This window comes from Alligator mississippiensis, chromosome 12, assembly GCF_030867095.1.
Source record: "Alligator mississippiensis isolate rAllMis1 chromosome 12, rAllMis1, whole genome shotgun sequence".
In the NCBI taxonomy this organism is placed as follows: Eukaryota; Metazoa; Chordata; order Crocodylia; family Alligatoridae; genus Alligator; species Alligator mississippiensis.
The window spans coordinates 32,691,529-32,715,367 of record NC_081835.1 but is presented as its reverse complement, the minus strand read 5'-3'; the positions used below and the strand labels follow the sequence as shown (position 1 = coordinate 32,715,367).

At 47.6% G+C, this 23,839-nt stretch overlaps 1 protein-coding gene across 11 annotated transcripts in view; it reads left to right on the top strand.

The window, feature by feature from the left end:
• Positions 1-23,839, top strand: part of ATG7 (autophagy related 7) — a 332,274-nt gene that overhangs the window by 84,842 nt on the left and 223,593 nt on the right. For 10 of the 11 annotated variants that reach the window (XM_059715951.1, XM_019495404.2, XM_059715946.1 and 7 more), the window contains 4 exons: positions 291-485; positions 15,617-15,820; positions 16,072-16,187; positions 21,113-21,188. In XM_059715951.1, the coding sequence (XP_059571934.1) occupies positions 291-485; positions 15,617-15,820; positions 16,072-16,187; positions 21,113-21,188 (591 nt within the window). The remainder of the gene's footprint in view (positions 1-290; positions 486-15,616; positions 15,821-16,071; positions 16,188-21,112; positions 21,189-23,839) is intronic. The other variant, XM_059715950.1, reaches the window with a different exon arrangement.

Below are 23,839 nucleotides of genomic sequence, written 5' to 3'. Positions count from 1 at the left end.
TCCTCCTCTTGCAGCACATTAATAGTCACCATCAAAGAGATAAATGGCCACAGCAAACAGCAGCATTAAGGTTTAAGGTACTGGTTGAAATGTCAGCTTTGCCCTGGAGCTTTACAAAGATTTAGAAGATTATGACCGTGCAGTGAAGAAGAGTTATAACATGCATTGTGCATAAATTGTGAATAAGAGTACATCACTGTATAACTTCGTGAAAGTCAGCAGTTTGCCTATATAGTGCTTTATTTTTAAGGTTTCTTTTTTTTTTTTTTTTTTTTTTTGTCTCCCTGTAGAATGCAAAAGGATTTAATATGAGTATCCCTATGCCGGGTCACCCAGTGAATTTTTCCAAAGTAACAATGGAGCAGGCTCAAAAAGATGTGGCACAGCTTGAGCAACTCATTGATGCTCATGACATTGTTTTCCTGTTAATGGACACGAGAGAAAGTCGATGGCTTCCTGCTGTCATTGCAGCCAGTAAGAGAAAGGTACAGTAGCCCTACCTTATAAATGTCTGAAATCATACTGCAAGTCTTATGTAATGACCCACCGTAATAACTCAATGAGAACTTGCAGTCACTGACTAATCAACAGGTTATATCATGCCATGATACAGAAAGGATGTGGACAAATTGGAGAGAGGTTGTGAAGGGCAATGAAAATGGTTAAGGGCCTGGGGCACATGATTTACAAGGAGAGGCTGAGGGAACTGGACTTAATTAGCGTGCAGAAGAGAAGACCAAGGTGGGATTTGATAGTAGCCTTCAACTACCTGAAGGGTGGTTCCAAAGAAGATGGAGCTAGACTGTTCTCGGTAGTGACACATGACAGAACAAGGAGCAATGGTCTCAAGTTGCAGCGAGGGAAGTTTAGGTTAGATATTAGGAAGAATTTTCTCACTAGCAGGTTAATAAAACACTGAAACAGGTTACCCAGAGATGTTGTGGAACCTCATCATTGGAGATTTTTAAGACCCAGCTTGACAAATCCTTGGGTGGGAAGATGTAGTTGAGGTGGTCTTGCTTTGAGCAGGGGGTTGGACCAGATGACTTCCTGAGGTCCCTTCCAACCCTAATTTTCTGTTTTTATGATATTCTAATGCTAGAGTTGATAACTATATCTCAGCTAGATCATATCAAGTTAGTTGGAAGCTTTTTTCTGAAAACAGAAATCTAACTTCTGAGATCAGAAGCTGAAACCTAGAGTTGCAAAATGTGTTGATTTGACAACATTTTACTGTATTTACCTGAATCCCAGAGGCCTTCAAATTCAAGACAACCCCCCAGTAATTAGATTTTGTGTGTGGAAAAGTATACATTTGCTATTATTTTTCATGTATAGAATCTAATTATTGGGGGGTCATCTTAATCCCCTTGCAGTGCAGAAAGCAGTGGTGAGGGCCCAGAACCTTGCCCCCCCCCCCCCCACCACGTCTCTGCCTTCCAATGTCTGTTTGCCTTCCTTCTGTCTGCCCCTGATCTGTGCCCAGCTCCCCCCCCCTCCCCCCCTTAATTTCTGCTCCAGTTACCTTCTGGGCTGCTTAGTCAGAGGCAGCCCCAGCCCTGGCTCAGCCTAAGCAGGCAGAAATAGTGGTAGCAGTTCTGGGCCTGGCTAGGCTAGGACTGGAGCAGGAACTCAGTATAAGTGGCTGGGAGGGAAGGTGAAGGCTGGGCTGTGTGGTCTCTCCTGTTCCTCCCCCTCTCTGCCTTTTCAGTGCCAAACCACTTAGATTGGTTAGTACTTAATCTAAAATGACCCCTGCCACGGTGATTAGTAGGGTGGGAAAACTAGTCTTGCATTCAGATAAATATGGTATGTGATTAAAAGTCCTTTTTGGGTTCACTAGGCAATGTATTTAATATTGGGACTGATGCTGTTGACTCAAAGTCTGTCTATGGCACCTGTTAGCTATAGTGCCTCAAACCAGATTAAACCAGACTACAAAATAATAAAAATAAAAAGGCATACTCATAATTGCATGCTGTTCAAGAATACATTGCTGAATATGATTCTTACTAGAATGTTTCAAATATAAAAATATAAGACATATTTTTGTCTGATAACAGCACTTGTCACCTCTAGGTTTGATGAGAATGACAGATGTTACTTTTCTAGCCCTGGAGATTCCTTAGGCTGAGGTGTACTCACTAACACTCTTCCACAGCAGGATGGGGAGAAGAGTTGCAATTCCCTGGGGACTGGGGTTGCAGTGGACACTGCCAGCTGCTTCTCCCTACTCCTGCCCTCTCCAGAGATTAGAGGGTATTTCTTACAGGGATTCCTGTTCTCCGGCTCTAATGACAACTAGGTACCCAGGCAGCACTCATTAACTGTCCACCCTGTCTCCTTCTTCCCTCTCCCCTTGGAAGAGTAAGTGAAAGTGGAGCACCATAGGAATGCTAGAAAACTGAGAGATCCATGTATAGTACTACAATGCGCTCTAAATGTTACATGTGGCAGTATAAAATACAGTTTCATCCATGAGCATTTTTGTGATGCTTCTATATATTTAGCACTACAGAATGTGTTTATATTTGTCTACTTTGACTTTGTAGTGCAACCAGGGCACTTGTAGGGCTGCAGATATAACATTTGTCCATGGCCCCAGCCACCTTGTTACTCAAAGTCCTTTGAATGGAAAATAGCTTCAATCTCAGGTCATAGGATCGTGGAAGAAACATCTTTCTACACATTAACATTCTTTTACATATTTGGTGTACATGGATTAATTAGAAAACTCTTAATAGACTTGCCTTGAGTTTTGATTCCTAAATACTTTCACCAAGACTTGGTTACAGGTTATTCCCAGCAATTTATTTCTTGCATTTTTAAGTTATGCAACAATACATTGACACAGTTAAAAATTACACAAAATCAGAAAATGCAATTGCTAAAAACTTGTTTGTTTTTAATACCATGTCAGTTGAAACACATTCATGGCAATACATTAAGTTACAAATGTATTGCAAGAAAAAGAAAATAGTACTTGTACATGATACAGCTGAGTCAGTGTTACTGTTGGAATTAACTTTTTGTGCTTTCTGACTCTGAATTTTAGCTGAGAAGTTTCCAGCATTTCATGACTCCAGTTTCTCCCTTTAATTTCAGTTAGTCAAATTGCTTTTGTCTTTGCAAGTTCCTTGACTGTGTGTGTTAGACCTCGACTCCATGCAGCGCCCAACAACTAGGGAGATGATGGTCTAATTACCCATGGATCCTGTTACTCATTAGCCAGAGCAGAGCAGGGAGCAAACACGAGCACACATTTCTCGCAACAGCTTTATTCAGGATGGAGACGGCTTTGGGTGAGCTCTCTTGCCATAGGAGACGAGGAGCAGCAATGAACAATAGTTTTTTCCTATGTTTATACACTTTGGTTTATACTCATTAACAATCACTCTACTTTTACTCCTCCTATGTTTTACCTATTTTTCCTCCCATCTCAAGCTCCGGCTCTGTTTACTGTTTGCTTCATTAGCATGGAATTGCCTATGCATTTAATTCATTTACATGTCTTTTTGCTATGAGCGTATGTCTAAGACCTTGACTCCTTTTCTTTGGTCAATGGGCGGACTTTGACAAAAACCTGGAAGCTTCTGGAGGCTTCTTCACCAGTCACCATTCACCTTTTTGCATCTGTTCATCTCAGATTCTGTTACCGATTACGTGCTGTTTTTCACATTCTAGTCTGTTTTTCTGTCTTAGGTTGTACCATCTTCTATCCATTTTGGGGGCCCCTTTATCTTATCTCATTCTTTGCTGTAGCTGGTTCACAGCACATAGACTTACACAGATTCACTTGCTGCTTTTCTCTCAGAATATGGTTGACACAGTTAAAATGGGTACTTAGCATAAGCAAATGGCTGGCTTAGATATCATTTTGCTTTGTGGTCAGCAGCTCTGCTAGGCCACAGGTAAAGACTTTGTATTCAGTTGCAAATCCAGTGCTCCCTAATAATCCAAATTATTGTGTGTTATTATTATCCCTAACAGTGTGCACCTTAAGGTTTCTTTACAACTACTTTCTAATTTTTAAGTAGCATTAACATTGTAAATCTAAACCATATATTTCCACACCTTGCTGTCCTCTGAGGATTTATATCCAAGCCAAGTTTTAAACCTTAGCCCCTTTTTCATGCGTCTGTCTAAAGAAGCTTTATTTAACCTTCCATTTTACAATGTATTTTTTATCAGTTGAATACCACATGTGATTCAAAAGGTATATCTTTTTTTTCCCCCTCTTTGAATTCCCAGATTGCACACTTGCCAACTGGTCAGACCAGTTTTTTCTCAGATGGTCTTTGTTTCCAAGCTCAGAGACATATAAACATCTGCTACAGATTGAATGCTGTACCTCATTTACAATTTGTTTATTTTTAAAACTTGCACTCCATGGCTGGAGAAAATGCTAGAGTAATGTAGTATAAGGACAATTATGTTAATGTGATATCAAGGTGGAGGGCAGGTACCTATCCCTTAAACAAGCCCATTCATCTGTTCAGACCTTATCGGAGATGTGGGCAAGAATCTCAAAACTAGAAATTACATAGCTGCACCATACTGTGTAATCTTTTCTTATTGTTTTAAACAAAATGTCATGCTTCAACAGATGAATTTAAGGTTAGTTTAGTCATGCTGTAATAAATCATCAGCTCTGTCAGCTAAAGTAAAGTTTTTGGAGTTCCACATTATGAGCATATAACAAGTCTCCTGAATCATTATGTCCTTTCCTATGGACTGAAAATCTTCACCTGAAAATAAATGATAAACTTAATGGCTGCGTCCAGACGATCAAGCACATACGTGTTGCAGCATCTCAAAGCAGTTTGAGATGCTGCGGGAAGCATGCTAGGAATGAAACAATGTTCCCCGCGCTGCTATTTCCAGCACAGATGCTATAAATTTGATACTGGAAACTCCTGGTATTAAAAAAGTGCTGGGAAAAAGTGGTGCAGGGTATGATCCTGGAGTGTGGCCTGAGGCAACCAGAGGCTGGGTCCTCCAGAGAGACAGTCTAGCACCTGGCCAGAATGTCTTTATGCCTGCTGGGAATAGAAGCGGGGAAAGGCTGGCAGCAGAGGCTTGGACCCAGGCTCTCCCTGGTAAGTAGGGACATGGGGATGGGGGGGATTTGTGGATGGAGGGGACTGCTCGAGAGGGGTGGGTCCCCCACCAGCCCACTTGCAGAGTGCATAGCCCCCCCCCGCAGCAGCTAACCGGGCTGTCGGGGCGATCATGGCCCACTGCAGGCACAGCCCCATGACAGTATGGCACCACCTGAGACCTGGGGGTTGCAAATAGTGTACGGAGCCAACCTGGCGGCAGGAGCCCCAGGTGGCAGCAACAGCCAGCCTGGTCCTGCCTGGGAACCTCGTGTGGCTCTGTGCGCCATGTGTAGCCCCCAGGTCTCAGGCAGCACAGTGCACTGGCAGGGGGGCTCTGCCAGCAGCAGGCCAAGTGTACCCCAACAACCCGCTGCTGCTGCTGCAGGGGAGCTGAGTGCCGTGTGGGGGGGTGGATGGTGGACCCACCTCTCCCGAGTAGTCCTCACCTGCCACAAACCACCCACACAAACGCCCAACCATGAGCAATGCATTCCCCCAGAGGGTCAGGGGGCACGGTGATTGCCTGCAGGTGGTGGTGGCAAACGGAGAGCTTCCGCAGGCGGCCGTGGCCGGGGGGTGGAGGTGGAGAGCGCTGACCAGCGGTGGACAACCACCCACAGATGGCACCATGAGCAGCGGCCAGTGGCGATCAGCAACCGCCCACAGATGCTGCCGGCAGTGTCAGCAGTGGGGGGGGGGGTGCTTTTCTCATGGGGTGCATCACCAATCTCGGGGTGCACATGTACCTGTGTGCATCCCCTATGTGTCACCAGTGCCCCCAACCTGCAAACCCCGCACGCCCCCACAAACTTCACCCCCACAAACCCTACACCCTCCCTCCCATACCCCTTCCCAGCTCAGCCCTCCTCCCCGCAATCTCGCACCCTGCACACTCAGCTGCCAGACAAGATGGGACCTACTGGCAGGAGTCGCAGCTGCAGGGGAAACTGTCACACTGCAGCCCTGCTTCATGCCCAGCAACACCTTGTGGGGTGTGATGGGCTGGGAGGAAGGGGTAGAGGTAGCAGCAGGGTTATGTGTGTGAGAGAGAGAGAGAGATGGGGGTCGGGGATGGGGGAGAGCTCTGGGTAGGACAGGCCACCAGAGCCAGGCTTAGAGCAGCTTGTGCAGGGGGAGGCTTGGAAGGGGAAGGGGCTTGCCCAGCCCAGTCTCTGAGCCCCAGGCGAGGGCTTCCCAGGAACAGCATAGGGATTTTGGGCCTGGGCACAGGCACAGGAAGCAGAATAGTAAGGGCTGGCACTGCTCAGAGCCACAAAGCAGTGGGTGGGACAGGTTGACTCACATCCTGGTGCTGGAATGGAGCTGCTGCTGTGAGGGAGCTAGTGGGGGCAGGCAGGGACTGTGGATCAGGAGTGAGGGGCAGTGGCAGGACTGTGGGTTGGGGGTGAGGACAGGGGCAGGGCACTGACATATCAGTGCTGCTCAGCACCCCAAATCCTGGTGAGTGAAGGAGATAGGGGCAGATCTGATTTTTCTATAATAAAAATACCAAAAGCAAACACCAAATTATATAGATATTTAGAATTCATTTTATTATGATGACAGGCACTGGTAGGTTTCCAAATTGCTTTAAAATTGTAAACATATCAATAACACATTGCCCAACTGGTCTCTTCATATATAGTGGTGTTTCATTTTAATCTCAAACAACATGGATTTTGGCCAGCCTCTAGTTCCCCCTGGCTGCAGATCTGGGACGAGCTGGGCAGGATCAGTTTGACCCAAGTGGCACAATTTGTCCCACACCAAAGTGCATGTTCAGGCACATGCGCTGAGGCACAGATCTCCAGCAGAAATTTGTGCTACTACTATTTGAGCTGCTGTAAGCACATGTGCCTGCATGTATGGATGTGCCCAATGAGTCCTTGCTTAATCCTGCAGACTTTTCTGTAGTCCACACTGTGCCTTGGCAGTCGCATAGGGATTCTCTTGGTTAAATAGTGCACAAAGGTACATTGCATCAAAAAAATATTACTAGGTTGCCAAATCAGGCACTTAAAAGTTAGGAAATGCCAATCCCTTTGTGCACATTATTACAGTCTTTAGTTATACAATCATATATTATTTTTTCCACAGTCCTCCCCCCTCATCTTCCCTTCCACACCCTGCTTCAGTTATTGTACAGAACAGACTGTTAATTGAGTGGGCAGTGATTTAGAATTCATTTGGAGCTTTATTTTTTTCTCCTTGATGTTCACTGTGTAGCCCCAGGCCTTACTTGTTTTACTCCTTTTCGGATCCTGCTCTAAAGACAAAATCATTAATTCCCTTTGTGGGCTGTTCTGTAGCATCCATCATCATAGTATCTGACTATGGAGCTCACAGGCAGGATCCCCTGGGAAGCCAGTCTGAGGGGGAGAGGAGTCCAGCAGAACTGGCTGTACTTTAAAGAAGCCTTACTGAGAGTCATAGTTTCATAGTTTCTAGGATCAGAAGAGACCTGAACAGATAATCAAGTCTGACCCCCTGCCCTGGGCAGGAACGAGTTCAGGGTTCATAGTACCCCAGCCAGATATCTATCCAACCTCCTCTTGAAGATCCCCAAGGTAGGGGAGAGGAGCACCACCTCCCTCGGCAGCCCATTCCAGAGCCTGGCAGCCCTAACCATAAAGTTAATGCCTCCTGATATCAAGCCTGAACCTGCTCTCCATCTGTTTGTGGCTATTATTTCTTGTTATCCCAAGTGGTGCCCGGTGGTACCCCTATTTTGTGCTGGTCCCCCCTGGTGAGTTTAGAGACGGCCACCAAATCCCCTCTCAGTCTTCTCTTGTGGAGGCTGAATAGATTCAGGCCCTTTAGTCAATCTTTGTAGGGCCTGGCCTGCTGTCCCTTGACCATGTGAGTGGCCCTCCTCTGGACCCTCTCAAGGTTAGCCACATCCCTCTTGAAGTGCATCACCCACAACTGGACACAGTACTCCAACTGTGGCCTGACCAGCACCACATAGAGGGGAAGGATCACCTCCTTGGACCTGCCTAGTGATGCATCTGTAGATGCACACCAAGATGTGACTAGCCTTACTAACTGCCTCTTTGCACTGGTGGCTCATGTCCACCTTGGATCTTGGAGTCATTGTTGACTCCAAGATCCCTTTCAGCGGCTGTGTTGTTGAGAAGGGTGTTCCCCAACGTATAGATATGTTGCAGGTTCATTCTCCCTAGATGCAGCACCTTGCACTTGTCTGCGTTGAATTCCATTATATTCTCATCCACCCACCTCTGTAACCTGTCTAGATCTAGTTGGATTCTGTCCCTCCTTTCCAGTATGCCCACTTCTCCCTGCATCTTTCTGTCATAAGTGAATTTGGACAGTGTGCTTTCCATGCCCACCTCCAAGTCGCTGATAAAGATGTTGAATAGCACAGGCCTGAGGACCGAGCCCTGGGGAACTTCACTACCGACATCCCTCCAGGTCAAAAACGACCCGTCCACCATCACTCTCTGGGTGTGACCATGGAGCCAATTTGCCACCCATCTGACTGTGTAGGCATCAATGCTGCTGTCACCTAGATTTTTTTTATGAGAATGGGGTGAGAAACAGTGTCAAAGACCTTCTTGAAGTCCAGGTAGACAACATCCACCTCAACACCCGCATCCAAGGACTTTGTGACCTGGTCGTAAAAGGAAACCAGGTTAGTCAGGCAGGATCTGCCCACAATGAACCCAAGTTGGTTGACCCTGAGCATTACCTCCCATGCTGGGCCCCCACAGATGTGTTACCTATAGTTACCCAGGTCCACCTTTCTCCCTTCCTTGTAAATGGCCCTTTTCCGGTCCTCTGGGACCTGGCCAGAGCACCATGAGCGCTCATACAGCCATGCCAGGGGCACTGCTATGACCTCTGCCAATTCCCTAGGTACCCTCGGATGAAGAGGGTAGCAGGACCAAATTGGGGGTTCATAAGTAGGATGCCTATATGACCTTTTCACCTAGGAGAGCAGGGTGAGTCCCCAGGGCTGATATTACAGTCTTGTAATAGTTTTCTTGCCAATGTGGCACACTGCACCTGAAGGCAACTGAAGAGGCATGGAGGGAGCTGGAGGAGGAAATAATAATTTCAGGGGGGACCAGCAGGAATTGGGGGAAGCTCTGTTCCCCTGGGCACCACCCAGGGTTACTAGGAATAATGGCCACAAATTGTTAGAGAGAAGGTTCAGTCTGGTCATCGGGAGACATTACTTTACAGTTAGGGCTGTCAGGCTCTGGAATGGGCTCCCATATGAGGTGGTACTCTCACCTACCTTGGGGGTCTCCAAGAGGAAACTGGACAGATATTTGACCGGGGTGATATGATCCTGGCACTTGTTCATGCATGGGGCAGGGCCTGATGATATGTTTAGGTCTCTAACAACCCTAAGTACTATGATACTATGAAGAGCATCCGGACCTGCTGATTTATACACATCCAGGCCCTCCAAGAGTTCCCCAACTAGATTGTCCCTGACCCTAGTCATGGTGTCATGTCCCCTGAGCCTGTCCACAATCCTAATGGAGGAGTTGTCCCAGTCCCTGCTTAGAAATATGGAAGCTAAGAACTCGTTGAAGAGATCAGCATTTTCTTTTGCTGCAATCACCAGATTGCCAAGCCTGTCCTGTAAGGGCCCCACATTACCTGGTGCCGCCTTCTTACTCCCTGTGTATTTGAAAAAGGACTTTTTGTTATCCTTAATTCTGGTCGCCAGCCCTAGTTCCATCTCTGCCCTGGCCTTCCTAACTGCCTCCCTGCAATCACAAGCAATAGATGTGAAATCCTCCGTGGTGATTGCCCCTTGCTTCTGCTAATTGTATGCCACCTTTTTTGCCCTCAGGCCCTCCTGGATGCCTTACTGAGCTAAGGGAGCTTTTTAGCACTTTTGCCTTCTTTGGTTCGCATTGGAACTAACTCCCTCTGAGCTCGGAGGATCATCTCCTTAAGGAACAACCACCTGTCCTGGACTCCCATTTCCTTAAAGCTCCGAGTCCCCGATGTCTCTCATACTAATCTCCTTAGCTTATTGAAGTTGGCCCTCCTGAAGTCAGGGACTTTTGCCTTACTTCTTGCTTTCACCACCCTGTGCCAGATAGTAAATTCCAGCAGACAGTGGTCACTAATGCCCAGGTAGTCGAGCACCCGCAGATCCCTCACCAGGTCATTTGCCTGTGGCAAGGACCAAGTCCAGCGAGGCATTTCCTTTGGTGGGATTATGTACCTCCGGGGTTAGGTGGAGGTCCTGTATGCAGGCTGAAAACCTACGTGAGCATTCAGACCTGGCTGACTGATCCTCCCAGCAGATGTTTGGGTAGTTTTAGGTCAACCACGATGACCACATCCCTTGTCCTTACAGCCTCCGTGAGCTGACCTGAAAATTCCAGGTCCAGCTCATCCCCCTGGTAAGGCAGTCTGTAGTAGACGCCCACTATCAAGTCCCTTTCCCCATGATCCCCTTGCATTCTAACCCAGAGTGCCTTAATTTGCCCCTCTTCTGAACCCATCCTGATCATCGAGGACATGTACTGCTCTTTAACATAGAGTGCTACACTGCCCCCTTTCCTCCCTACTCTATCTTGTCTATACAACCTATAGCCCTCAATGTCTACTGCCCAGTCGTGTGTAGAATCCCACCAGGTTTCTGTAAGCCCAACCAGGTCTGGGTTTTTGCTAGCTAGTAGGAGGACAAGTTCCTCCTGCTTATTTCCAATACTTCTAGCATTTGTGCAGAGGTAATTGAGATCTCCTATGAGTGTGCTGCCCTCTTGTTCCCAAGCTTGCCCGGGCCATTGTCACTTACCTGGATTGTTCCTGCTCGCATCACCTGGCTTGACGTAGAAGTGTCCTCCTCTGCCTCTGCATCCCCATCCCCCGACGAACCTAGTTTAAAGCTTACCATACGAGATCAGCCAACCTGGAAGAGAAAACATGCTTACCTTTTGGGGAGAGATGTAGCCTGTCCTGCCCTAGCATGTCTCCTGCGCAGAAGTGCGGGTCGTGGTCAAAGAATCTGAAGCCCGCCCGGTAACACCAGCTCCAAAGCTGCTGGTTGACCTCTCCGATGCAGGCCTTATGGTGCCATCCACGTCTGCTCACTGGAAGAACAGATGAGAAAACCACTTGCGCTCCTGTCTCTGTAAGCTTGGCCCCCAGAGCCTTGTAGTCTCTCATGACACGGTCCAGACTACTCCCGGCCGTGTCATTAGTGCCCACATGGATGAGAACCAAGGGGTAGTGATCAGAGGGCCAAATGAGGTCCGGAATCATTGCTGTGATGTCCAGAATCCAAGTCCCGGGCAGGCAGCAAGCCTCCCGTGCCATGGGATAGAGGTAACAGATGGGGCCCTCCATTCCTCTCAGGAGGGAGTCACCCATGATGAGGACCTAGTGTCTCTTCCTCTGGGTGTTCCAGCATCACTCAGTCTGCTCCGCTGCGTGGAGTGGCATCGGCTCCTCTGGAGGCATCCTCACCTGCCTTGTCCTCCAATGCTGCGAGAGCCTTGTACCTGTTCTCCAGGTGTACCGGGGGGGGGGGGGGCGACACTGCGGCAGCACAAGTAGCCCTGGTCCTGGTGGTAACTGTCTGCCATACCGCTGCGTCAGGTTCCTCCTGGGTGCCTCTCCACTGGGTACTTAACCCTGCAGAGAATGGAAATACCTGTCAGTTTCATCCTTGGCAGCCCTGATTCCCTTCAGCCTGCTGACCTCCGCCTGGAGTTCCCTCACCTGCCCCTCCAGGGCCTGAAGGTGGGCACACATGGGACGGACGAGGGAACTTTCGCTCCCCATTCCCCACCCCCAGGCCGCAGAGTCCCCACCAGGCAGCCCCCACAGACAGTGGGGGGGAGGGTGGCTCTAACCTCCTTGTGGGCTTCCACTGGGTGGAGGCCTCAGAAGAGCCCTGGGCAGGCAGTGTCACTGGGGCTGGGTCCCTGGAAGCCCGCCGCGTCCTTACCATTATTGTAAAATGAAGTGTCTTCTTCTCTCCCCTGCCAGAGCCTCCGACCTGGCTCCTCCTGCTTGCCCACCTTGCGCGAACACCAGCACAAATGCCGGCATGCCCTTACAGAGCATGCGTGTTTGCGCATGGCTCAGGAGCGTGGCTCCCTGCTGTTCTTGTTAAATGAGATCCAGGGGCTTTCCCTCTGGATCCTCTGCAGCTGCGCCCGCCCCTCCACTCTGCTTACCTTTCAGCTGCTGTTGCCACTGCTGGTGCCAGTGCCAGTCCTGGGTGAGTGTGTCGAGGACACACGTGCACTTGCTGCACACATGTGCCTGCTCATTCTCCCGGTCCCGACTGCCACGGGCTGAAGCTTGCCACAGCTTTTAAAAGCCTCCCGTTTGAATTTCCTGTGTTAACTGCAGCAGCCAATCAGGCTGTTCTGGGCTTCCCCGGTAGAGCCTGTTGGTCACCCCTCCCCCTGGGTTCCCCTCCCACAGGGGAAGCCTGCCACTGGGATCATCGAGGATCTCCCGATGGGCAGTCCCCTTTCCTGCCGGGGGAAATTCTTCCTAGCCTGCCTGCCCCCTGCCTATGTGCCTGTTTGCGCGTGGCTCAGGAGCGCGGCTCCCTGCTGTTCTTGTTAAATGGGATCCGAGGGCTTTCCCTCTGGATCCGCTGCAGCTGCATTCACCCCTCCACCCTGCTTACCTTTCAGCTGCTGTCACCGCTGCCACTGCTGCCAGTGCCACTGTTGGCTGCTCACCTCTTCCCCAAACTGTGCTGCCAGGTGCAGTAGTCTGGGAGTTAACTTTGCCTGTAAAGACTGAAGTGAAAAAGGCATGGAGTACTTTAGCCTTTTCTGCATCCTCTGTCGCAAGGTTGCTTCCCCTCTTCAACAGGGAGCCCATACTTTCCCTGATCATCTTGTTTCTGACATACTTGTAGAAACCCTTATTGTTGACCTTCACGTCCCTTGCTAGCTGCAACTCCAATTGCGCTTTGACCTTCCTGACTTCATCCTTGCATGCCTGAGCAATACTCTTATACTCCTCCCTACTTGTTTGTCCATGTTTCCACTTCTTATAAGCTTCCTTTTCATGATTTAGTTTACTGAAGAATTCCCTGCTAAGCCAAGCTGGTCTTCTGCCATACTTGCTAGTCTTCCTGCACATTGGGATGGTTTGTTTCTGGACTCTCAGTAAGTCTTCTTTAAAGTACAGCCAGCTCTCCTGGACTCCTCTGCCCCTCTACCTGGCCACAGTCTTCATCAACGAACTGGAAGATGGCATAGAGTTCACCTTCAGCAAGCTCGCAGAAGACACCACACTGGGAGGAGTAGGGTACGCTGGAGGGTAGGGCTTAGGATTCAGAGTGACCCAGACAAATTGGAGCGCTGGGCCAGAAGAAATCACCTGAGCTTCAACAAGGACAAATGCAAAGTCATGCACTTAGGACAGAACAATCCCAGGCACCAGCACAGGCTGGGGGCTGACTGGCTGGGCAACAGCTTTGCAGAAAAGGACCTGGAGGTTATGGTGGACAGTACGCTGAATGTGATCCAGCAGTGTACCCTTGTTGCTAAGAAGGCTGATGGCATACTGGGCTGCATTGGTAGACATGTTGGCTGCAGGTCAAGGGAAGTGATTTTTCCCTTCTATTCAGCAATGGTGAGGCCACATCTGGAGTACTGTGTTCAGTTTTGGGCCCCCTACTACAGAAAGGATGTGAACAAACTGGAGAGTGTTCAGCGGAGGACAACAGAAATGGTTATGGAACTGGGGCACGTGACTTCTGAGGGCAGGCTGAGGGAACTGGTTTTATTTAGTCTGGGAAAGAGAAGACTGAGGGAGGATTTAATAGCAGCCTTCAACTATGTAAAGCGGGGTTCAAAAGAGGATGGAGCTAGACTTCTCAGTGGTGGCATATGACAGGACAAGGAGCAACAGTCTCAAGTTGCAGCAAGGAAAGTTTAGGTTAGCTATTAGGAAGAATTTTCTCACTGGGAAGGTAGTAAAGCACTGAAACAGGATACCCAGAGAGATGGTGAAATCTCCATCCTTGGAGGATTTTAAGATCCAGCTACACAGCTTTGGCCGAGATGATCTAGTTTGGGGTGGTCCTGGTTTAAGCAGGAGGTTGGACTAGATGGCCTCCTGAGGTCCCTTCCATCCCTAATTTTCTATGGTTCTACTATTTTACAAATACTAATACATTTATTTTCATAAAACCCCTATCATATCAGGGCATTGTAACCTCTATTTTATAGATGGGAAACTGCTACATAAAAAGACTATACCATAGGTTGTATGCATATTTTCATTTGTAGCGCTACAACATGCATCCACAGCCATAGGAAGGTCTAAAGTATCCGTTAATTTTAAGTGTCCAATTTGAAATGCTAAAGTTCTGCTTTTATTTTTTAAAAGAATATTTAACACAATATAGCACTTCTTATGTTCAGAGCATGACTCCCATTGATTTCAGCTGTATCTATGAGAGCTCAGTAGTTCTGTAGTTCATATCCCTAGGTCTCAAGTTGGACACTCAGTTCATGTTCCTCATACTCATAAGTGACTACCTTTGGAAAGTTAGGTTTGCTACTTGGCTCACGTAACATAGGAGCTCTTTGATCCACGCAGGAATATAATCCAGTTCTCCAGGACAGAATTGAGTTGTCCTGTATCTTCCTGAAGGTCCCAGGCTCATTCATAATATAACTTCCTCAGTAAATTAAGCATGGGCTCTAAAGGTCTCTTTAACTACACAATCCTGAGTCTCCTGCAGAATAATACACTCCCTTAAAAGAGAATTGTATTACTGTTGTATCCTGCTTGATTTATTCAACAAGCCAGATATGTAATGGACAGCCAGAAAGAAATCCTGCTAAATTTATCCTTAACTGAACAATAAAATTAAAAGGCATGCAGAAGTATATTGCTATTGATATACTCTGGGATGTTAAACTACAAATGAGGTGACACGCATGCTTGCTTTTCTTCAAACATTTTTTAAAGCGTGTATGTTAGCATTTTTATACAAATAGTGAAACCTGGTGTCACTCTTATTTCAGATATATATATATTTTTTAGAATAACTTTTCATTAAAAAAAAACCTTTTCCAGACTGGATGTAAATATTTGTCTGAGTGACTTATTTGGGGAAAAAAGCTGTTTATTATATTTCTTCCCCTTTTATCTTTAAAGCATGAGTAAAAATAACACCATCCATAGGAAAGCTTGTTTGATGTATTCTCCTACAGAAAACACAGTCCCTCGTGTGTTTGAGCACAGTATTTGCATGGTGCTAGAAGTCTGAAATCACACTGTCCAGGAAGTCTCACGTTGGCACCTATTGGTAATGGGAGATATTGTTTGTATATTACTCATGAATATGTTGAGTGTATTTCTGGAAATATCTTTTAAAATAAATTTAGTAATTAAATAATGTCAAGTTGTAAATTTAACAATTAACTTTAGCTTGACATTTTTATTGCAAGAAAGATAAATTTCTGTTTATAACAATCAACCTGTGTAGACTGTTTTTCTTTATGCTTCCTTTGACTACGTGTTTGCTTCCTTTATAGTTGGTCATCAATGCTGCACTGGGATTTGACACATTTGTTGTGATGAGACATGGACTAAAGAAACCGAAACAGCAGGAACCTGGTGATTCATGTTCCAGTAGTATCACAAGCTCTGCTGATCTCTTGGGATCATCACTCTTTTCAAATATCCCTGGTTATAAGCTTGGCTGTTATTTCTGCAATGATGTTGTGGCACCAGGAGATGTGAGTGGAGTTTTCTGCAAACAGCTATTGTGCATTCTTTTTATGTGTTTTCTGTTTTTATGTTACTGACTGGTCCCTTCTGTGCAGCCTCATTTGCAGTGACTCATGACATTTGAAAACAACAAATTCTTTCTATTGATACTAAGAGAGAACTTACTTGTTGTATTGATTTAATGACAGATATTTAACTATGTAATAGACAGCCAAGTATTTTCAAGTATCATCTTTTTCAGAATTTTCTTTCTTTGTAGTCCACCAGGGATCGGACACTGGATCAGCAGTGCACGGTCAGCCGACCAGGGTTAGCCATGATAGCTGGAGCCCTTGCGGTAGAGTTAATGGTTTCTGTTTTACAACATCCAGAAGGGTGAGTCATTTGAGGGGGAGGATTGATGCTTATAAGACAAAAGGTATTTTTGGAAAAACTTGTTGCTTCTGTATTTTTATTGCACATTATAAGACTGGTTTAAGTCTAAGTTCTCACTTCAGAAAACATGTGCGACTATAAACAGATGTTGCATTCCTCCTGGGAGAGCCTTTTCTCCTGGGATCCGGCAGACTTAAAGTCCATTCTTTCACTTTAAATATCTGTACTGTATGCAAGAGAAAATGTTAACACTGCCTGAATTAAAGATGACTTTCAATTTAAGACACTGTCCCCCTCTCCTCCAAATAATTAGATTCCAAGTGTGGAAAATAATATTTTTTTTACATTATTTACATGGAAAGTTATCATCAGAGAGCTGTCTCTTTAAATTTGTCTCCCCCTCCCCCAGAGTTGGGAAAAGCAGCGGTGTGGACAGCAAGCAACAGGAAAAGCAGCAGTGGGGAGGCAGGCAGCCTGACCTCCAGTCTTTGTCTCCATCACCTACCACCTCACCATGTGATACCCCTGCTGCCTCTTTGCCACTTGCCCCCCTGTTGCAGTGTACCCTGCAATAATTCTGGCAGGGTTAGAATCCTAGAATTATGGAAAATGAGGGTTGGAAGGGACCTCAGAAGGTCATCTAATCCAACCACCTGCTAAAAGCAGGACCAATCTCAACTATATCATCCCAGCCAAGGCTTTGTCTAGCCTGGTCTTAAAAACCTCCAGGGATGAGGAGATTTCTGGGTAGCCTACTCCACAACCTTTCTGGGTAACCTGGTCCAGTGTCTTACTACCCTCCTAGCAAGAAAGTTCTTCCTAATACCTAACCTAAACTTCTCTTGCTTCAGCTTGAGACTGTTGCTCCTTTTTCTGTCATCTGCCACCACTGAGAACAAGTTTAGCTCCATCCTCTTTGGAGCCACCCTTCAGGTGGTTGAAGGCTGCTATTAAATCCTCCCGCAGTCTTCTCTTCTCCAGACTAAATAAGACCAGTTTCCCCAGCCTCTTCTCAGAAGTCATGTTCCCAAGCCCTCTAACCATCTTTGTTGTCCTCTGCTGGACTCTTTCCAATTTGTCCACAACCTTTCTGTGGTGGGAGGCCCAAACCTGGGCACAGGATTTCAGATGTGGTCTCACCAGTGCAGAATAGAGGGGAATAATCACTTCTCTGTCTGCTGACAACACTCCTGCTAATACAGTCCAGGACTGTGTGTAAACTAAAATGAGAGGCATGCACGATACTTTAAAGCGGGCTAAATGCTTTTGCACTGCTTTAATGGTGTTGGTGTTTGCAGGCCTCAGTGGCGTATTGCACATTCATTCCAACCGCTGTAGGAAATTCGGCAGCGTAATGCACCTCAAATAACTTGGGGCGCAGAAAACTAAAACTCCGAGGAGTTTTAGTTTGCTGCCCCAACAACCACAGAGCAATGCACCAGGCTCCATGCAGTTCCACAGCTCTACAGGAAGCCCTGGAGGCAGCCAGACAGCAGCCCGGGAAAGCAGCTCAGCCTAAGAAAAGCAGCAACCCTCTCTCCCTACCCCCCCCCCAGAGCTTGCCTGCCTGAGCTCTGCGGGGCCCCAGTACTTCCCTTTGTACCCACCCTGGGACCACTCGAGTCAGGTGGGTGTCACCGGGGGGGGGGGGGGGGGGGCGCAGCTGCTGCAGAGGGAAGCATCAGCCGTCCCTGCCCCCAAGCCCAGGGGCTTCTCTGCCTGCCAGCAGCTTTCCCTGGCAGAGAGGCAGGTACAGTGGAGTCTCATCATACTCATATTTAACTTATGTGAATTCAACAATATGCGGGGTGGGAAGGGGGGTGGAGGCTTGAGTTTGCATGCGGCACTGCCGCTTACCTGGAGGCCCATTATGGCGATGACAGCCACTGCCTCCAAAACCTCCCGCTGTCGCCATGGAGCTGTGCCCGTAGCTGTGTGGCTGGCCACCGGGCGGCAGCGGCAGTGTGGTGGTGGCCAGGCAGCACGCAGCCATCCCCACCACCACCCTGTGCTGCATCGCTGCCGCCGGCCGCACAGCTCTAAGAAAGGCTCCGCGGCAGCAGCGGGAGGTTTTGGAGGCAGAGGCAGTCACCGCTGGCACGGTAATTTTGACTATATGCGATTTTTACCTTACGCTCTGACTTTAGAACCTAACCCCCACGTAAGATGCAACTCCACTGTAAGTCAGCGGGGTGTGTGCATGACATAGGGGTTTAATCAGCCCTAAATTGAAGTGGTGTTTTTTAAAACCCACTGCTTCAGTTTAGGGCTCCCGTTTCGTCTACATCCGCCCCTGTATGCTATTAGCATTCTTGGCAGCAAGGGCACACTGTTGGCTGCTTAGCCATTCGGTCCCCAGGCTGCACCTGTGCATGGGATTATTCTGTCCTAAGTGAAGGACTTTGCACTTGTTGTTGAACCTCATGAGATTTTTGGTCCAATGCTCCGATTTGTCTAGGTCTTTCTGAATCCTAGTACTACTCTTTAGCCTTTCTACTACTCCCCCCCCCCAGCTTGGTATCATCTGCAAACTTGCTGAGGGTGCACTCTATGCCATCTTCCAGGATGTTGATGAAGATACTGAACAAAACTGGTCCCAGGATTGATCCCTGGGGCATTCTACTTGTTACCGACTTCCAGCGAGACATTGAGCAATTGATTTACTACCCTTTGAGCCTGGCAATCCAGCCAGTTTTCTGTTCATCTTACAGTCCATTCATCCAGCCTGTATTTCCTTAGCTTGCTTGCAAGAATGTTGTGGGAGACTGTATCAAAAACCTTGCTAAAATCAAGGTATATCACATCCAGTGCTCTCCCTGCATCTGCAGAGCCAGTCATTGTGTCATAGAAGGCAATCAGGTTGGTCAGGCAGGAGTTGCCCTTGGTAAATCCATGCTGACTTTTGCTAATCACCTTCTTCTCCAAGTGTTTAGAAATGGATTCCTTGAGCACCTGCTTTATGATTTTTCCAGAAATTGAAGTGAGGATGACTGGTCTGTATTTCCCCAGATCCTCCTTCTTCCCTTTCTTAAAGACGGTCGCTATATTTGCCCTTTTCCAATCATTCGGGACTTCTCCTGATCACCATGAGTTTTCAGAGATAAAGGCTAACAGCTCTGCAATCGCATCAGCCAACTCCCTTAGGACCCTGGGGGGCTTTGCATCCAGCTTTTCTAAATAGTCTCTAACCTGTTCTTTTGCCACTGTTGCCTCCCCCATTCAGTTAAGGACCCACACTTTCCCTGATCTTCACTGCTGGCTTACTTGTAGAAACCCCTCTTGTTACCCTTCACATCCCTTGCTAGCTGCAACTCCAGTTATGCTTTGACCTTCCTGATTTCATCCTTGCATGCCTGACTAGTACTCCTATACTCCTCCCTAGTTGTTTGTCCAAGTTTCCACCTCTTCTAAGCTTCCTTTTTGTGTTTCGGCTCACCGAAGAGCTTCCTGCTAAGTCAAGTGGTCTTCTACCCTACTTGGTAGTCTTCCTGCACATCAGAATGGTTTGTTCCTGCACCCTCAGTAAGATTTCTTTAAAATACAACCAGCTCTTCTGGGCTCTCTTCCCTCTCAGACTGGTCTCCCAGGGCCAGTCTATCAGTTCCCTGAGTGAATTGAAGTCTGCTTTTTTAAAGTCTAGGGTCCTTAATCTGCTGTTCTCCTTCCTTCCTTCCTTCCTTCCTTCCTTCCTTCCTTCCTTCCTTCCTTCCTTCCTTCCTTCCTTCCTTTCCTCAGGATCTTCAGTCACAGCCACACCAACTCCTCTGCCACTGTGAAGTCTCCCATGTGCTCTCTCCCAGACTGTGCAGTCTCCTTTGCCCCATGCACAGATCTGGGGGACACGTGCCCCCATGCCTCCTCCAGGGCTGTGTGCAGCATTGGGAGCTGCTCCCCACACCCTGCCCCCTGGACAAGCCCAGCTCATCCCACGTTCTGCCCTGGCCTGGTTGTGCAACCCCTGCCCCCGCCCCACTCCCTCCCTCACCGCAGGGGCCTTGATTCACTCCCTCCACATCCCTTCCCTTCCCCATGCCCCTCCCCCCCACAGACTTACCAGCTGGATGCTGCTCTCCATGCTGCCAGGCTGCACTCATGGCTGCATGCATGCTGTAGCTGTGCACAGGCATGTGTCATTTATCAGTGTTGTTATTGGCCCCATAAGTATAAAAAAAAAAAAAAAAAAGCCATTTACTGATAATGTTAATTTTCCTTTTATCAGTGCCGATACGATATGGACCAACGTATCGGTGTACCGCTAAGCTGAAAAAGTACTGAAAATGCAGCATTTCAACAAGAAAACTTTTTTTGTTAAGTTGGAGTCCTGCATCCAGACAAATACCTCACTGAAATGAAGACCTACTATAAAATTTCTGTTCCATCAGGGAACCTAGCCCAAGAATTGTGACAGTATTTTAGCTTCAATAAAATGTTTGTATAGTGCTATCTGTATTGAACTTAATGAAATTCCACGGCCTCTGCTATGCAAGTAATCAGACTAGCTGAACATAATAGTCCCTCCTGACCTTAAAATCTTTGGAAAGAAAGAAGAAAATGGAGTTATGATTTAGGTATGAGTAAGTTAAAAATCTGAAGCCCTGATTCTGGAATTCACACAAACCTGTGCTTGAATCTTAATGACTGTGAAAGGGTCCCCTTCCAAGATGAAGGAAGCTGCTTATGGAAGAAAATTTCTTAGTTACTGCTAATTGAAAAAGTACTTTTTGACCAAAAATGGAGGAAGGGGTGGAAGGGGAGGATTATCAAGGTTTATGGTTTGAATTTAAAATGTTCTGTTTTGACAAAAACACACTATTGTGAAAAATTGTTGTTTTCCAGCAAAAACACTTCAATAGAATTTTTTTTTACTAATTCTAGTCTTTTTTTACCTTGATTCCCTGCTACCACCCTCTCTGTTTTTTTGGCAGTGGTTATGCTGTTGCTAGCAGCAGTGATGACAGAATGAATGAACCACCTACCTCTCTTGGGCTCGTGCCTCATCAGGTAAGTGATCTGGGAATAAAAACATTTGTTAATATGGGTAGTTTCTGAGACTTCTCCAAAATAAATATTGTAGGTTTTTAGGTTTCAGTAAAAACATGATATAAAACCATGATATTGAAAGGAAGTGTTCTAATTGAATATGGAGACGTAGGGCTTGAACCTAGACCCCCCTCACAGCTGTTTTATTCTTTGTTTGGATCCATCCTCATGAGTAATCTTTGTAGAGAAATCCTCTGTTTACTGTACTTACTCAAATACAAGGCAAGATTCCCCCACCCCTGCCCCCAATCAGCATGGGGAAAAATCTCCTCATCTTATATTCACAAACAGAGAAATACCATGAAATATGTTGTCGATTATTAAATAGCTGCTGAAAGCACCAAGTGAATGAAACAGGCTATGAAGCTGATTAAACTGAGCATGACTATCAAGTATATGACCCATGTTAGGCAAACATACTTTTTAAGGAAAACTTTTCCTGCCCAAGGTCAAATTAGCCAGATCAGTTCCAAATTCTTTGAGTCATTCAAGAACCATATGTGGCTGTACTACCGGTAAGTATGCTCCACCCCAGACTTTTTAACCTGGGGTTTGAGATCCTTCCCAATCCTTTGGCAGGCATCCTATGGGCAGGCTCAAGGTTGGAGGCTTGGGGTTCAGATGCCCCCAAGTTTTGCTTTCCCTCAGCCATATGGCCACAGCAGCAAGCTAGGGAAGAATCTCCCATTTCCATAAAATTGGCGTGGAACCAAGACCATCCCACTGGAAGCTGGCCAGTGAGAAAGTAACTATGAGGCTCTCATAGGGAGTCCTGTCCGCATGCAGACAAGGGTGCACCCTCCACTTCACAGTGCCATTTTAATTGCATTACCCTGGTCATGGTATTTATTACTGGACAGGTTTTTTGGGGGGTGGTTATTTTTAAGGAAAATTTTTCATGTCCCAGGTCAAATTAGCCAAATCAGCCAGATCAGTTCCAAATCCTTTCAATCGTTCAAGAACCATGAATGGCCCTACTACTGGCAAGTATCCTCCACCCCAAACTTTTCAGCCTGGGACTTCAGATACTTCCAAATCCTTTAGTAGACATCCTATGGGCAGGTCCAAGTATGGAGGCTTGGGGTTCAGATGCCCCCAAGTTCTGCTTGCCCTCAGCCATATGGCCGCAGGAAGGGGGGAGTCTCCCAGTACCATAGTGGGCGTGTCCCAGGGGAACAAACATGAGGGGACAGGAGACCCCTCCCACAGCAGCACCTGGGGAAGAGATAGCACGTCCCTGCAAGAGAAGCCCGGAAGACAAGGCAAACTTACCTTTTTTTAGAGAGAGAAGGGATGGACGAGCCGTGCTGGGATGGAGGACCCACGCAGTTCGTCAGCCGCTTTTATATCCTGCTGAAAGTGACGCAGGCAGATGACATCACTGGAGAATGCTGCCTGGCAAAGTTAAAAACCGGCGGTGAAGAAACAGGTGAGGAGGCACCGTGGGGAGCAGACAGTGAGAGTGCCTCCTGTGCCAGGCAAGGACGGCACCAGCGGCCACCGGGAGACCCCAGGGCAGACCCATTGGAAGGGCCCGCGAACAGTTAAAGGGACGAGAATGGCATCGAGGGACCACGGAGCTGCAGACACTGAAGTTATGAGTGGGAAAGGGCTAAGACCCCACTTCCTCCTTTTTGTTTCCATTTAACTTGTTCTTTTATGGATCACCCTAAGGGCCCCTAAGAAAGGTCAGGGGTGACATGCAGAGGAGAGGAGCAGCTGAGATGACACTGTGTGCAGCAGTGCAGCCAGGGAGATCCAGCATAGCTACAGGGACTGTGGAATGTCCTGAAGAGATCAAGGACAGGATAAGATCACTAGGAACACGGCGGACAGGGATGGCACAGGAGTCAACCTCAAAGTGTGGGCCAATCGATCATAGAGTGGCTGTCATAAGGATTGGCGCGTGGCTGGGGTGTAGGGGAGGTGGAACCCGAAGAATACCCGCTAGGGAGTATGACTGACCTGCAAGGGGCTACGAGAGGGAGCCCCACCACTGAAGGGAAGAACAGTGTCGTGGCAGGCAAGTTTTGGTGCTTCCCTCAGGGAGAACGCGAGCCCTCGCCAAGACTGCAGGAACCAACACTGCGGCCATCCCCAGGAGCACACTCCAAGGCAGCAAGGGAACGCCTATACAAGACTAGGCAGGCACGGGGCGTAAAGCCAATATCTTCCCACTGGAAATGAGTGGGAAGGTAACTATACATTACCTCTGTCCGGGTACTAACCCATGCCAGAATAGTGGTTATCCCCTGCCCCTAGGAAAACCACCTGCTAGATCAGGGGTGGGCAAAATATGGCCCGTGGGCTAGATCTAGTCCACCAGGCCATTCTATCTGGCCCATGGGGCCCCTAAAATAATTAGTAAATTAATATTTATTTGCTCCTGGCTGCCTGTGAAAGCTGACACGAGTCAGGGTCAGTAGGACCCAAGGGAAGCCCTCAGCAGAGCGAAGCAGCCCAGCCCCACCCCACCCCACCCCTAGCCATTTCACTGTCTTCCTACCCCTGCCCTGCTCCGGCACCACGTGAATTCTGGCTGCATCGCTGGACCAGGGAGCACAGGGCCGTGTGTGTGTGTGTGTGTGTGTGTGTGTGTGTGTGTGCGCGCG